The sequence below is a fragment of the Hirundo rustica genome, chromosome 26 (genome assembly GCF_015227805.2).
Source record: "Hirundo rustica isolate bHirRus1 chromosome 26, bHirRus1.pri.v3, whole genome shotgun sequence".
NCBI classification, from domain to species: Eukaryota; Metazoa; Chordata; class Aves; order Passeriformes; family Hirundinidae; genus Hirundo; species Hirundo rustica.
The window spans coordinates 1,169,250-1,184,969 of NC_053475.1; the positions used below are offsets into that span (position 1 = coordinate 1,169,250).

Below are 15,720 nucleotides of genomic sequence, written 5' to 3' on the forward strand. Positions count from 1 at the left end.
CCATGATGAAGCTGCTTGTGTCGCAGCTGACGTTCCCGGAGTCAGGCTGTCAGCACAGATCCATATCCTGGCAGGTGCTGAAAGCTCTGACCACTGCAGACAGCACAGATGGAGTCTTCAGCAAAGGAACGTTCAAGGTGAGGTGTTGGCCTCTAATCAATCTTCACAAAGAATTGCCACAGTGTCAGAATTACAGCTGACAGGAAGATAAATCTTGTTCTACGAGGACTGATGAGGCATCCTCCTCCTCAACCTTGCAAATTGAATTATCAGGTTCTGGAATACTTTGGCAACCTCAAAAGCTGTGCTGTGAGAGGGAGGGTTATGTTTGCTACAGAAATCTGAGAAGGTATTGAAATGTTCCTTCAGATGAGAAACCTGACATTGAATCGAAGATTACTGGAGTGAATTTGTCCCTTTGAACATGACTGACAGTGGCTCCTCTCCCAGCCATAGAAGTGCTTATTTTCTGTAGGATGCAGAGAAACCTTTGCAAGATTTTTACCAGCTTTTTGGGGAAAATACTTTCAGCTTTCACCTCAAATAAACTGCAGCTAAACCCCAAAGCCAGGCACATCTCTAACGAAGCAACTCAAGGCAGTGAGAGAAGTTTGAAACTACTTTTAATTTGTAAGAACAAATATTCCAGTACAATCTGTTGGTGCGTGTTCTGTTCCTCATCACAACTGAGCTCTCGGGCACACGGACTCCAAACCTCCCTGGGCAGCTCCTTCCACTACCTGACCAGACTTTCCACGAAGAAATTCCTGCTGATGTCCAACCTGAACCTCCCTGGCACAGCCTGAGGCTTGCCCTGGGAGCAGAGCCCGACGCCCACCTTGTTCTGAGCAGGGGTTGGACTCGATGATCCTTGTGGGTCCCTTCCAACCAGGGTATTCCACGAGCTCTCCTCCTCTGATCATCCCAGAGAAAGTGTGCACACCTCAGCCAAGCCCACCAAACCCCGTGTCTCCTGCCAGCCCCTTTGCTCCCGGTGCGAACTGCCCCATGCCAGCCCATGGCAGCACCTACCCTGGCATCCGTGACCTTGAACTCCCTCAGGATGTACTGGGGCATGTTGTACTCAGCCATGGGGTCCACGACGAAGTACTGGTACCGTGCCGAGCGCTCCGCGGGCCAGTACTGATGGCACTTTTCCTGCCCGGGGCAAACGGGTCCCTGTTAGCCCAAATCCTGCAGGATCTGCCCCCTCCCAGCCCCTCCTCAGCCCCCACTCACCCGCCCCATCTCGCGAAGCTTCGTCAGCATCACGACGATGGTGGAGTTGTTTTCCCAGAGCATCCTCCAGAAATCCTCGGTGGTCTCTGCCAGCGGCCCCTGCGTGGCTATGTAAGCCTTCTGGTGCCTGGGGAGCCCAAAGCAAGGAGGGGTCATGGGGGTCATTGCATGGCAGCAGCTTTGGGAAATGCGTGGCAGGGCTGGAGAGTGGGAGAGCAGAGGGAAATGCTGGGCAAGGACTGGAGCTGAGCAAGGTCTAAAGGGGTTGGGATGTCTTCGGTGCCAGTGGGCAAAAAAAAAACCCAAAAGAGCCAATGGTGAAGCTGTCCTTAAATATCACTTTCAAAGGGTAAATCCAACCTCCAGGCACGGAGCTGCTCTAATCTCTGTGCCACAGCCAGCACTGCTGGTCCTGGACAGGAGGAAACCCTGCACATGGGGGGCTGCAGCTCCCAGGGCTGGAGATTCCTGGGGGAAGCTTTGGGGACTGCAGTGCCCCCAAATCACAAAGGTAATAAAATGTCCAATCCATATTTAGAAACCTCCCAACAGCAAAATCCACCCCTGGCCGACCCTCTGTGCTCAGGACCCGCAGCTGAGGAAGGGCTGCGCTGCTTTAGGGGATCGGTAACTCAGGAACACGGGGGGAAATCGCAGCAGGCTGGGCCTGGGTGTGGGATTTACCTCTGGCACCTGTGGGCAGGTGATGGGCTCCCGTGGCAGCCCCAGGGCACAGAGGGGACACAGAGGGGGCACAGAGGGTGCACAGAGGGACACAGAGATGGCACAGAGGTGGCACAGAGGTGGCACAGAAATGGCACAGAGGTGACACAGAGGGGCACAGAGGGTGCACAGAGGGACACAGAGGGGCACAGAAGTGACACAGAGGGGGCACAGAGGGGGCACAGAGGGGGCACAGAGGTGACACAGAGGGTGCACAGAGGTGACACGGAGGTGACACAGAGGGGGCACAGAGGGGGCACAGAGGTGACACGGAGGTGGCACAGAGGTGGCACAGAGGTGGCACAGAGGGGGCACAGAGGGGGCACAGAGGGGGCCTGGCCGTACCTGTAGCCGTCGATGAAGCTGGCGTTGATGTAGTCGGAGCCCTCGACGCCGCGGATGGGCTGCAGGCACACGCGCGTGGTCTCGTAGGGCATGATGTTCACCAGGCGGTTCTTGAACTTGTTGCAGGGCAGGTTGGCGCTGATGAAGCGCGAGGTGTGGGCCTTGGAGTTGGCGAGGCGCTGCGGGCAGGGGACACCCATTCCCTCAGCTGGACCCTGTGCCAGCCCCATAACCTGCCCAACCCCTCCATGTGCCCACCTGGGGTTTGTTTTTGGGGCTGAGGCACAGAGATCGAGGCCCTTCCCCTAAGCAAAACTTTCAGAAAATAGTACCACTACTAAAAAAATTAAAAACCCCTCCAGTTTAAGAAGGAGCAAAATCAGTCTGGACCTGGAATGACCAGAGAAGCTGCCTGTGGTGCCAGGCAGGTCTGCCCAGGGAACTGCACAACTCAGCAACGTCATTACCTCCCACATGGAAGCAGCAAGGTGCCAGCAGCCCGACAAAGGCTCCGTGTGAGCACCAAGCCCTGGCCAGGCCCTGCCACCCCATCCCAGCGCCCAGCCTCACCTTGAACTCCAGCTCCATGCCCGTGACGTGCTCCCTGGCCTCGATCTGGGCCAGTTTCTGGATGTAGCTGTAGAGGTTCCGAGCCGGGACCTCGGTGTTGCCGCAGGCCACGGCCTCGAGCAAGGCATCGTGGATGAAGCTGTACTGGTCCTCGGTCTGCACCATGTAGTTGCGCTGGGACCTCATGAGGGTGACGTGCCCGTAAATGTCCACGGTCTTCTCGTGCTTGATCCTCTCCAGCATGGCGTCGATCACGATGAAGCAGCCGGTGCGTCCCACGCCCGCGCTGGGGACGGCGACAGCGACAGGGAGGTGATGGATTGTCCTTCCACCGGGCAGTGTCCCCTCCTCATGCTCTGTCCTGTGTCCCCTCCACACTGCTGTGTCCTGCTCCTCATGTTCTGTCCTGTGTCCCCTCCACACTCCTGTGTCCTGTGTCCCCTCCACACTCCTGTGTCCCCTCCACACTGCTGTGTCCTGCTCCTCATGTTCTGTCCTGTGTCCCCTCCACACTCCTGTGTCCTGTGTCCCCTCCACACTCCTGTGTCCCCTCCACACTGCTGTGTCCTGCTCCTCATGTTCTGTCCTGTGTCCCCACTCCTCACGCTCTGCCCCGTGTCCCTCCACTGTGACACCTCAGGCCAGGCAGAGCTGTGGCAGCCCGAGGCTCCAGTGAGGGGCTGGCAGGATCTGAAGGCTGAAAAAGCCTCTTTAATCTCTCAGATCCCAGCAGCTGAAACCCACTGATGTTGTAGTGAGTAACACGCGTCACCTCTCTCCCTCGATGTTTCTGTGCATCGAGGTAACATCAGACCTGTGTGTAATGGCATTTGCACCTCAGCAGGGCTCTGTGCTCTCTTGTGCCGCTGCTAATAAAGGGTTTCCTCTTACCATTCCAGTGCTGTCCCTTTTTTCATGAAGCCCCCTTGATCTCTGTTAATTAGACTGCCTAATACCTGAACCAAGCAGGTGACTGGAGCTTTGGCAAGAATTTAGCAGCTGATCTGGGAGCTGGTTGTGAGCTGACAGCTCTTTATTCATTTTCTGAGGTGCACAATAATTGCCATCTGCAAGGGTAGTGATAAGTTGCCCACTCACAAAGACTGTTTAAATGGCATCCTGCAGCAGAGGCAGGATTAGCTTCCCCAGCAGCCTGTACAATTCAGATCTTCCCCCGGTGCCCAGGAACCCGCAGGCTCCTCCACACCCTCCTGAAGAACACAGGGATTTATCAGCATGGAGGCTTCAAGGGTTCCTCGCTGGGTTGTAAATTGAATTAGGGAACGTTACCTGCCTTCAGCCTGGCATTATCAGAAAGGCTGCAGCACTCAGAAACCCTCTGTCAATCACTGTCAGCTCTGCCGTGGGCAGCTGAGGCAGCTCTGCCTCTCAAACACCTCCAACACCCCCTGATGCTCCTCCTTTCTCACTGTGACCAGAGACAGCCCCACCATACAGAACCAGACACTGGTACAGCACCAGGCACTTCCCACTGCTGAACAAGATCATCAGCTCCCAGAATGGTTTGGTTTCAAAGGGACCCTAAAGCTCATCCAGCCCCACGCCCTGCCATGGGACACCTGGACACCTTCCACTAGAGCAGGCTGCTCCAAGCCCTGTCCAGGAATGCTCCATCCAAGTGATTTGGCACAAATTACACCCCTCATCACCCCAGGAAACGCTGTGATCAGTGGAATCCCCAGGTTTCCTTCTCAGATGCTGCCTCTGGCTACGAGCTGTCCCTGTCCCCCAGGTAGATCCAGACCCTCCTGAGCTTCTGCCTCCCTCACAGGCGGCCCCGTGGCAGGGGGAGGGAGCTGTACCTGCAGTGCACCACGATGGGCCCGGCGTCGGGGGGGTTGCAGGTTTTCACCCGCCTCAGGAAGGCCAGGAAGGGCGTGGGGTACTCGGGGACGCCGTGGTCAGGCCAGGCCGTGAACTGGAACTGCCGCACCTCGCGCTTCTCACTGGAGCCGTTCTGCGGGACACAGCACGCGCAGGGTGAGGGAAGGCAGCACCCAAACCGTGCCGTGCCGTGGGCTCTGCGTGCCACGGCCCGTGCCCAGCCGGAAGAGCAGCAGAGCCAGCTCACCTTGTGAAGGGAGAACGTCCGGACGCAGAACGTGGCCAGCTCAATGGTGTCCAGCAAGATCACCTGGATCATTCCGTACGTGTCGGAGCCTCGGCCCGGCCAGTACTGGTCACACTTTATCTGCAAGACACGAGGGATGGCTCAGTGCTGGGACAAACCCTTCCCTGCTGGGGATGCTCATTCCCAAGCTGCCCTCTTACAGGTGGAGCTGGGCCCGTGGCAAAGGCAAGGGGAGGTGCAAGAAGAGTTTTTGCAGAGCACCAGGACAGCGACAGACCCAGCAGGAAAAGCTCCTGCTGGCTAAGCACTGACTTTGATGCTACATCAATCCCACAGACAACAGACTGGAATGATCCTGGAGATTAGAGGGGATGTACTGGGGCTTGTTAAACAAGAGAACTGAATGTGAAACTTGCCACATGATTAACTCCAAGACAGACATGCAGTGGGATCCAGCAGCCTCTTCTCCTGGAGCTGCCAAGGAGGCTGCAGCTTCCCAGGATGAATGGTTTGCTTTTTTAAAAGCAGCGAATCACTGAACTTTCAGGGTGCTGGCAGAGCAGGCAGAAATCCCCCCCTGGCTGCACATCAAAGGGATTTGCTGCTCTCCCAACTCTCCCCTCTGATCCCCCTGGATTATGACTAACCAGTCATCCCTCTCGTGCGTCTCACCCGTGATTTCTCCTCCAGCTTAGTCATCATGACAATGGTGGCTGAGCGCTGCTCCCACACCATCCTCCAGAAGTCCCCGAAGGTCTCCGGCAGCGGCCCCTGCGTGGCGATGTAGGCGTTCTGCTTCCGGTACCCATCGATGTAGTTGGCATTGATGTAATCACTGCCCACAATTCCTGTGTCAAACCAGCAAAAAAATCAGGGGACGGCACAGGACTTCGCACAGCTGGAAGCATGAGGAGATTTTTGCTAAAAGCCTCCTGCAGAAACACCAGAGCCTTCGTGGCTCGGTGGGTCAGAATCACACAGGCTCTTGGCGAGGTTTTCCCAGCTCAAGCTCCTGCCTTGAGAGAGATAGTAACTCCTTGCAAAAGATATTAAAGAGCCTGAATATCAGGCCTTGAAGCCGTGGTGGTTTTGCTCATGTCATTAACAGGAGCAAAGTCCTGGCCCAGAGCTCCTGGTGCATCGGTGTCCGGTAGGACAAACCCGAGTCCTTGTCCCAGCCCGCCCCAAGCCCAGGCAGCAAATGCACCTGGTCAATGACTGTGTGCCATAGGCATTGAGCTACAGCTGGACAGAGTAAAGAATAAAGCCAGGCTTGATTTAGCCAATGAAGGCTTTGAAATTACAGGCTTTGACTCGCTGTAAATTGCCCGCTGTCATTTTTAAGAGTGTTTTTTTTTCCTGCTCGCATGAGTTACAGGCTGTTGAGTTCCAGCTGCTCGCCTGGGTCCCTGCTCGAGGGTTTGGGACGAGCAGGAGGCACTGCCAGAGCGAAGAGGTTGATTGGGACATGGCAGGAGAAAGCTGGTCTGAAGTGCAAACGGCCCCTGGCACGCGGTGCTGCGCAGGTTGAGCTCCAGAGCCGGCGCCTGGCACGGAGCAGCCGCACTCGGCGCTGCGCTGGCCGCTCCCGAGCACAGCGAGCGCCTGGCAGGGCTGGCAGGATCTGCCAAGCCACCGTTAACTCAGTGCAGAGCCCTTCCCTCCTGTCTGCAGGGGACACAAGGGTGGGCAGCAGCACCAGTGGGGAACCGGGCTGCAGCAATCGGGGCGAGCCCAGAGCAGCCTGCCCCGTCCTCAAGGGCACTCGGGAACTTCAGCTCCTGGAGAAATGGCTTTTGATTAAATTTCTGGAGGGTTCCCTATCCTTGCTCCCTCCCAGTCTGAAATTTCAGGACGGAGAGAAGGTGGCTGCAATGGCAGGAGCATGTTCAAGGCTGAGCTTCTGGAATTAATCTCCTCTCCAGCCCCCTGGGGTCCACTCTGTCATTTGAAATGGTGGCCATGAGCTCCTGCAAGGTTTTCCTGTGTGACAGGCCCAGCTTCAGAGAAGTCACAGAATTAAAGCCACTACTTCTTCCTGACCAAGCAGCCAGGAACAATCTGCAGCCTTGACAAATCCAGATTTAAAACAAAGAGAAAGCAACAAAACTAATTCCTCCAGCTCCTTTCATCTTCCGGCCTTGAGCATGAAATAGAGCTCGGTAGGAAGGAGCACACCAGCCAAGACATGTTAGAACCCCCCAGATGCTTGAAAATTCAACCTTGGCCCATCATCCTTGCACTGTTGGTCCCTCACAGAGCCCTGGGCAGAGCTGGGACTGCTGCCTGTGCCCAGCCCCAGATCCAAGACCAGCCCAAGTGTCCTTCACTCCCTCACTTGTGCTCTTCTCCCTCCCCTTGAATGACAAAGCAACTTTTTAAAGCCTCTGCTTTCCTTGGCTCATGCAATATTAATCTCGGAATTAAACCAAGGCAGAACACAGTCAGCTTCACAAGGAGAAACATTTAAAGCCCTCTAATAGCAGACCAGAGCAATCCAGATTTGTGCAGCTTTTTTGGCAAATCACCGTGCCCTGCTGCTGCCTCAGCTCTCCCCCTTCCCCGTGTCCTTTGGAGCTACCGTGGCACAGGGAGATTATTTTAGCAATTCCCCGGTCTCAAAGGCTTCGGAATTAACCTCTCCATTCAGCAGGCAGTTACCAGGACATCCCACATCCTCTCTGCTCTGATGATCAGCTCTTGGCAACGCAAAGCTGGCCTTGAACGCTTTATCCACCCGGCACAGCCACATCCCGAGCCCACAAAACTCCAAAATTATCTCGGCAGCAGCAACCCAAGCAGGTGCCCTGTTCAGCTCCATCTCAAGCCCCTCTTATCCTGGCGTGCACTGGAGCAGCTCTGTCAAGAGCCACGAGTTGTGAAATTTAATGTAAATTTTCTGACTGCACCGCCGCTCACATAAGCAGCTCAGGAAACGATTTATGACCCACCAGGCTCGCACTAACCCATTCTTACCCCGAGCCTTTTTGGGGCCAGGGCTGCAGCAGGGGCTGCTTGTCAAGGGATCTTTGTGCCTGTACAACTCAGCAGCCACATCTCACACTTGTACAACCGGCCCTGGGCTTGCTTCCTGCTCCTCCCCGTTCCCTGTTCCTGCTCCCTCTAAAGCACAATGGGGTCTGGATTCCTCCTGTTAGTCAGAGATGTGTCAAACAGGCATCTCCATGCAAAGGGAAGGCAGATTCTTGATAAACCAGCCCTCGACACGAGGGATTGCAGCTCCAGCAGAACACGGCAGTCACCAGAATTTAACAAACGCCTGGTTTGCGGAGCCATCCCCGGCTTGCCAAACTCCCGGGGTGACGTTAAGAACATCACCAGAGAAGAGAGAAGGGCGAGTGGGACGTGCTCCCTGCAGGAGCCAGCAGCTCCATCCCAGCACTGCTGGCAGTGGGGATGCTCCGTACCTTCGATGGGCAGCAGGATGACCCGCGAGTGGTCGTAGGCGATGACGTTCGCGTAGCGGTTCTTGGGCTTGTTCACTTCCAGGTTGGAGTGCTCCCAGGTGAACTGCTGGCCAGGGTCGATGGACTGGAGGGATTGGGAAAGGGAACGGGAGAGACAGTGAGGGGAAAAGCAGCAAAGGCAGTTCTGAGCACCTTGCTCCCCACGGCTGCGGGGTCTCGCAGGAGCGCAGCCGTCACCGTCTGCATCCCTGTGGGAAAGGCCCGGCCCCGTGCAACAGCTGATGTCCCATCTCCCTTGGCCCCACGTGGAATATCTGAGGTCATTCCCCCTCTGGACTCAGTGCCAAAGGTTTCCCAGTGCAAACGGAGGAAGCCCCACGGGAGCCTGGCAGGGATGAGAGTGCATCCCCCAGCACAAAACAGGGTAAGGACCCTGGCCCTAGCACACTCAATCAACATGGATTTTTCCTGGAAGGGATGAAGGAATAAACAATGAAATGCACTTGAGAGAAAAAATCCCCTCTGCCTGTCCTAGTGATTTATGCCAGGTTTGGTGGTCAGGTTTTTTTTTTTTTCCTCCTCTCTAAAGTCCAGCTGTCCCAGATATGGAAATTAGGTTAATTACGTTTACCTCTAAATCCTCAGCCAGAGAATTAAATAAAACAAGGGCTTAATTCCTTCATCATTTTGCAGAGCCCTTGGGGTTTGCCTCAATTGGAGGCTTGGCAGGAACGTGCCCAGCTGCGTTTGCTGCTGCTCTCTCTCCCTCTGACTGCCACCCTTTGGGGACACGGTCCCAAATCCCGGATCCAGCCCCCTGAGCCGACCCTTGCCCTCCCTGCCCGTGCCCACCCCGGAGCTCCCTGGGCACAGCTGGTACAAAACCACCCACAGAACGAGCTGCGGCGCCCTGGCAGCGGAGAACTCCTAACTAATGGGTATTTATACTATTGTAATGTGTCTGTTTGCTCTCCATCCCTCTAATCACGCCTCGCCTTCACTTCATTAGCGATGTTTGTTCAGCTCCGGCTCTCCCCCCGGAGGGAGGCTGGGCTGGCTCGGAGCCAGGGCACTCGGGATGTGGCATCATGCAGATCAGCCTCTGGAATCTGGATGGAGCATGGAACGAGCTGCTGCTGCTGCAGAGACCCAGCGTGGGAGGAGAGAGACCCCGGCAGAGCAGAATTCGCCCTCTGCAAAGCGCGACCCCCGCTCCGGCAGCGCGGAGCCCGTGACACCCAGGGGTCGCGGCAGGGGAAAGCGTCCCTTTGTTTGGAAAACATCCCTCGCTCCCTGCCTGCCAACAGACCTCGGCGGTCTAGACTCGTTATTAGGCTAAAAAATACCAGGGCATTTGATGTCTTTCGACAAGAAAACCGAGAGCGGAGAGAGGCTTTTTACAAGGGCGCGGAATGAAAGGAGAAGGGGCTGTAAACTGAAAGAGGCTTTAGATTGGATATTGGGATGAAATTCCTGCCTGTGAGGGTGGGGAGGCCCTGGCACAGCAGCTGTGGCTGTCCCTGAATCCCTGGCAGTGCCCAAGGCCAGGTTGGATGGGGTTTGGAGCAGCCTGGGACAGGGGGAGGTGTCCCTGCCATGGCAGGGGTGGCACTGGGTGGGATTTAAGATGCTTCCAACCCAGAGCAGTGTGAGATTGGGTAACCAAACACTATCAGGACAGGGAAAATGTGCACAAACCCCTCAGACACGACAAGGGTTTTCCCATCTTTAGCTCCGTGGCTGCTGATGGCATCAGCTCTGGAGGACTCCCTGCCTGCCTCACTCAGCTCAGCTGCGTGAGCCGAGTGTCACAGTCCTTCACTCGGTCTCCTCTGTGTCCAGCAGCAGGACAGCTCCCATCCCACCCAGCTTCACCTTCCAGGACTGCATCCCCTTCTCCGAGGGAGCTCAGCCTCTGCGGATTCGACAGGAGCAGCTCATGGACCAACCTCCTCCTTTAAATGAACTAGAACTGAGGCCAGCAAAGCGCTCAGCAAGTACTTAATTTCCAACACATAAATAGCTTTTAAATTTCAGCTAACCAGATCTTTAAAACAAAGCTGCTCTTTTGGATGAGGGCCTGTCTGAATTCCCTAATCCCTGGCTCTGCAAACCCATGCACGGCACTCACTCTTGCTCATACCTCATACTCTTGGGATAATTTCAGGTTATCATTAGCTTTGAGATGCTCTGTGTGTTCAGCCAGCTCAGAAACGGGGATGGGTGGGTGGCTGAGCATACCTAAAAGACAAGACAGCAGGAAAAGAATCTCATTTAATAATGACTAAAATTCCCAACCGTTGCGCATTTTATAAGAAAGAGGGAACAAGAAAAGAAAATAAATTACAATGTAAGATCTGCAATGAAAGTAGGGAGGTTAGAAGAGAAGAATTCAGGGCTCGAAATTGTGTCCTTGGAAGTAAAAAAAATAAAAAAACAAGGAAATAATAATAAAAAAAAACCAGTAAAATGAGAGTGTTCCCGTGATGGCCCCGTTTTCAATGGAAATCAGAGCAAAACAAAAAGGAAAATCCGAAGAGCAGATACGTGTTAGCGATTCCAAAGTGGACTTGGAATGAGCAAACGCTGCCAGAGGAACCCACGCAGCAAATGGCACAGCACCCGCCGGGATCAGCAACCAGCTCCAACAGAAAGGGAGGCAAGGGCAGGATCCAGCCAACCATGGACATGTGGGCAGAGGATGGGAATGTGCAGATGGGGGGAAGCAGGGGAGGCTTTTCAGGAACTGGACTTGGTGATCTTAAAGGTCTTTTCCGACCTCAGGGGTTCTCTGTTGCCTTTTGCACAACACGGGCTCTGGAAGGTTCTCGCTCTGCTCATGGACGCTGAGCTCTGACCTCCACTGTTCCCAGAGTGCAGCCAGGCCTGGAAGCACGCAGCTGCCTCCTGTTCCCACTCAGGGCTGGTGGGTGATGTTCCCTCTGGAGCACAGCCCTCCCTCCCACCGCCGCGGCTCGGGCGGCGCCGGCCCCGTCCCGGCTGTGCCGGGATCCTTGTCACCTTTTGGGATGCACAGGCAGCAGATCCTCCTCAGGAGGGGGATTGGAACAATTTGCTGCAGGGCTCGATGCCCCTGAGCTGGTTCAGCTGCTGCCCCCAGAACTTTGGTGTTGAGGCAGAGCCAGAGCTCCGGGGAACTTACTGGAGCCATACTGGGAGGTCTCACTGGGTCGGACTGGTCCAACTGGGGCACATCTCAGCCACCACCGGGGTGAGCAGCCACGGCTGACTCGGTTCTCAGCCTGGGGTTTGCACATCCTGCTCTGAAAGGGGCAGCTGGAGCTCTGGGAGGAGCAGGGACCTTGCCCTGCCCACAGCTCCTCAAGGGCTGCGCTACAGGAGGAAAAGCGCTCTGTGCTCTGCTCATCTGCATCGGATCATGTCATTCCAAAGGCTTCCCATGCTGTCCCAGCCTCCCCAGAGGCCTGGAGAGCAGCATCCCGAGAAGCCCTGGGCAGTGCCCCCGATGAGAAGGACAGGGGTGGAGAAGAGATGGAAGCCAGGGAGAATTTCGAGCCCCGTGGGTGTTGGTGGGTGACAAAGCAGCGGCGTGGCAGCAGCATGGTCAGATACTCTGAAAACTCAGCACAGAGATGGCAAAGCAAGCATGACATCCTCAGTTTTACAGTGATTTGGGAGAGGTGCTGCTTCCCCCAGGCCTGGCATGGGATGAGTCTGCCATACCTGGACAGGTTTCTCCTAAGCTCACCACACATCTATTTTCAGCCCAAGGGAAAATGGCTGAAAATAGAAGAAGTGGGGAAATATACAAAAAAAAAAAAAAAAAAAAAAAGCTCACAAAAATAACCCTGAACTGTCCTGGGGACTGTGCTGGCTCCATTCCAGCCTGCTGGGATCAGGGCAGGAAACCTCTCTCAGCTCATGGAGGAAAAACTCCCATTTATTCCCTTGTTGTCCTGGCCCATCACACCTGCAGGAGGATTATTTGTCCACCTGGATGGAGGGGGGCTGCCCTGCACCCCAGCACCAGGTGCAGACTGGGGTGTTGGGAGGAGCTGGTCCTCTCCCAGCGTGGGATGGGGAGGCCACCCTGGCTGAGGGGCTCCAGGTCAGATCAAACCAGTTTAACACCACCAACACTCGATGGACATGTAGCATAAAAGGAGAAAAGAAACAACCTGAAACCCCAGCAATAAAAAGCCAGAAAAAAATCCCAGATCCTCCTCGGCACAGAAGTCACGGAGCAACATGTGCAACAACCTCTGAGCCAGTGGGCTGCATGGGAAGGGCCCGCTGTGCCAGTCTGGAATGAGGAGTCACCTTCCCCTTGAAGGAATTTCACAAGTTTCCCTCATAAAAACTCCAGGAAAAGCCCAGATTGTGACCAGAAGCTCTGCCCTTTCCTGGGGGTCACCCCGCTTCCCCTGCCACCCTCCCTGCACAGAACCTGGCTGGCAGCACGTGGGAACTCGCCTTGTTCTGCTGCTGTTAAGGACAGAAACTCCTCGTGGGATCGATTTCTAGGGCTCTTTGGAATCAAAGAGCCTCTGCAGCAACAAACACTCCCCTGGTGGAAATGCCAAGTGCATGGGGTTTCCAATAGGATCCAGGAGTTTGCTAGGAAACAAGGCAGGAGCGGCAGTGCCTCGGCTCAGCTGCGCAGCTGCTCGTCTCTCCTTTAATTCAGGAACTCATTTCGGGGTGTGAAGGGCTGAGTTCAGCCAGGAAAATACCCACAGCCCCTCTGTTACAAAATGTGACATATTCCATACCAAAGAGACCGATATTTGGATTGAGCTATTCAGGGAAACATCCCGGCCCTTGCATCTCCAAGCACAAGCAGCATCTGTGACTCTTCACGTTTGTCAGCTGAAACCTCACATCCTTCCCTGCCCAGCATCAGAAAAAAATCCAGGCCCAAACCACCCAGCAAGGCTGGGATCTTGGCTCCTAATGGGATGAAACCTTTCCGAGCCAGTCTCATCTAACATTTCAATCACTTGAATCTCTCTAATCTTATCACAAAAGACTTGATTCTCTGCGCCCCAGCCAAGTCTCCAGAAACGTCACCCTAACATCTGCTCCGTGGGCCAGAGCCCATTTATCCTGCAAAATCACCGTGGCTGGAGGCACTGCTGTGAGACCCCGGGGTGGCCTCTGGTCTTTGTGCTCCTGGAACAACTCGGTGCCAAGGAGCTGCCACAGCTGGGCAATGGCCTTTTCCCTGTCCGAGTGAAAAGTCGCCTCTGTGGCTCTTTCAGAGATGCAGCTCCAGCCTCTCCTTCCCCGCGCTGCAAACGCCAAAGCGAAACCCCCAGTGACACCAGAGCACGAGCACAGGGGACACCGAGGACACGGAGCCAAGCACCAGCGATGGAACATCTCCCACAGGGGGAAAAGCAGCCCTGGATCCTCCTGGGCCAGCGGGGGACACCGAGGTGGGGCCGGGAGCCCCGGGCTCGGAGCTGCCCCCGCGTCCTCCGGAGGCCTCTAACGGGAAACTGTAAAACTGGAAGCGCAGTTCGGACACAAACAGATGGCACAGAAGAGGGATGAGATGGGCAAACACCGCAGGAACACGGAGAGTTCGGCAGAAAAGTCAAAAAATAGTAACGGGAACGGAACAAGAATCGGAAAGGAAAGGGACAGAAGGGGAAAATAATAATATGGGGGGCGGGGGGTGGGGGGAAATGAAAGCAACAGGAACAAAAACACACAGGAACTAACTTTCCAAGTCAAACTCAGGGTCACTGAGAGGGCTGCTCAGACCAGAATCTGCAGAAAACAGTAAAAAATAAATAAATAAAAGATACACTTTTGTAAAAATTTCATGCTAATTAAAAAAAACAAAAAAACAAACCAAACAAAACCAACATAAATCTAAAGAGGAAAAGAAAGGTATTTTTTTGTGCTGATTAGGACAGGATATCTAAGAAGTTTCCCCTCTCTGAGCTGCACATCCCCACTCCCATGTCCCTCCTCTGTTTCACTGCTGGGGACACGATGGAAATTCTAGCTGGGGTCACCTGCCTGGAGAAGAGCCTACAGCCTCTTCTGAACCACAATATATTGAATTTAAATGCCTTTAACTCAGAGAGCACCTGTGGACTCTTCAACCTCTCCATCACTGCCAACACACTCCAAGCTCATTTTTCCATCCATTTCCATTTTCACCCAGTGTTTCCAAAATTCAGTGGGAGGCAGGTGATCAACTGCCCCAAATCCTTTAAAACCTTTTAGTGCTTCACAAATTATAGAGCAGAGGAACACCAGGTAGGTCAACCCTGGCCAGATAAGCTTGGAAAGGGAAGGGCAGGAGCTCCTAAAGCCAGACGGACACAGGCAGCGCCTTTTGGGATCTGCAGAGCCTTCATGCAGGTTTTGATGTCTCAGCTGCCCTTTACAAACCTCTCAGAGCCAGAATTCAGAGGTACAGCATGAGCAAAGCAGGGGGTCAAGAGAACCCTGACTGCCTCCTCCATTGATCCCGTCCCTGATGGAAGCACCCTCAGCGGACTCTGCTGTCCTGTGGGACACACAGGAACTCCCACTCAGGGAAACACAGCAGCCAGCACTTCCAGCTGCTTCTTGGCACCAAGACCAAGCTGGAAGGCCGCAACCTTTTATTTTTATCTCGGCACAGTTTGTTCATCTGAGGGAGTGCAGCTTCTTCTCTTGGGCCTCCCGCCTCCCTCCACCTGCAGCACCCACAGAACGCTCCCAAGGGCGCTCAGACAAGGGCAAACTGCTGCTGAGCTGCAGCTTGGAGCACTCCAAAGATCTCAAACACCTTCAGACTCTCCTGCAGGACCAGCACTGAGAGAAATCCCTGATTTAGGGACTGACCTGTGCTGCACTGCTGTCCCTGCACGCTGGAGTGACCCCGCTGTCACCCCTCAGCTCCTAAGCTTGGGCTGATCCCAGCTTCCTAACCCTCAGCTCAGCTCTGCCTTGTGCTGCCCCACAAATCCCTGCCCTCTGGGTCCCTCCTGCCAGCCCCACCCTAAGGAAACTCGACAGCGCTAAGGACAGGACTGGGATGGGAAGGGGGAACAGGAGCTACGGAAACATTACTAACGAGCACAAAACAGCGCAAAAAAAAAAAATAACAACAAAAACACAAACAAACTGAAAACAACAGCCAGCCCCCAAAAAGCACAATAAATTCCCTTCCAAATCCTCAAGCACCAGGAACTTGGAGGCAGAGGCGTGGACAGGTCAGCGTGGCCACGTGTCCGTGTGCGTGAGGACGCGTCGGTGGCGGCTGCAGAGGTGCCATGCAGCAGCTGGGACATGCATGGGCACGGGGACACGTGTGTGCAGCGGGGAGGGTGCACGGAG

The 15,720-nt window shown here is 54.9% G+C and overlaps 1 protein-coding gene across 1 annotated transcript in view; it reads right to left on the reverse strand.

Annotated features, from left to right (window-relative positions):
* The window catches only part of PTPRS (protein tyrosine phosphatase receptor type S), a 148,147-nt gene that overhangs the window by 4,144 nt on the left and 128,283 nt on the right, over positions 1-15,720 (reverse strand). Inside the window, 10 exon segments of the mRNA XM_058423591.1 lie at positions 1,033-1,158; positions 1,240-1,366; positions 2,308-2,486; positions 2,878-3,163; positions 4,701-4,855; positions 4,970-5,089; positions 5,642-5,817; positions 8,398-8,521; positions 10,541-10,638; positions 14,107-14,154. Coding sequence (XP_058279574.1) covers positions 1,033-1,158; positions 1,240-1,366; positions 2,308-2,486; positions 2,878-3,163; positions 4,701-4,855; positions 4,970-5,089; positions 5,642-5,817; positions 8,398-8,521; positions 10,541-10,638; positions 14,107-14,154 — 1,439 coding nt within the window.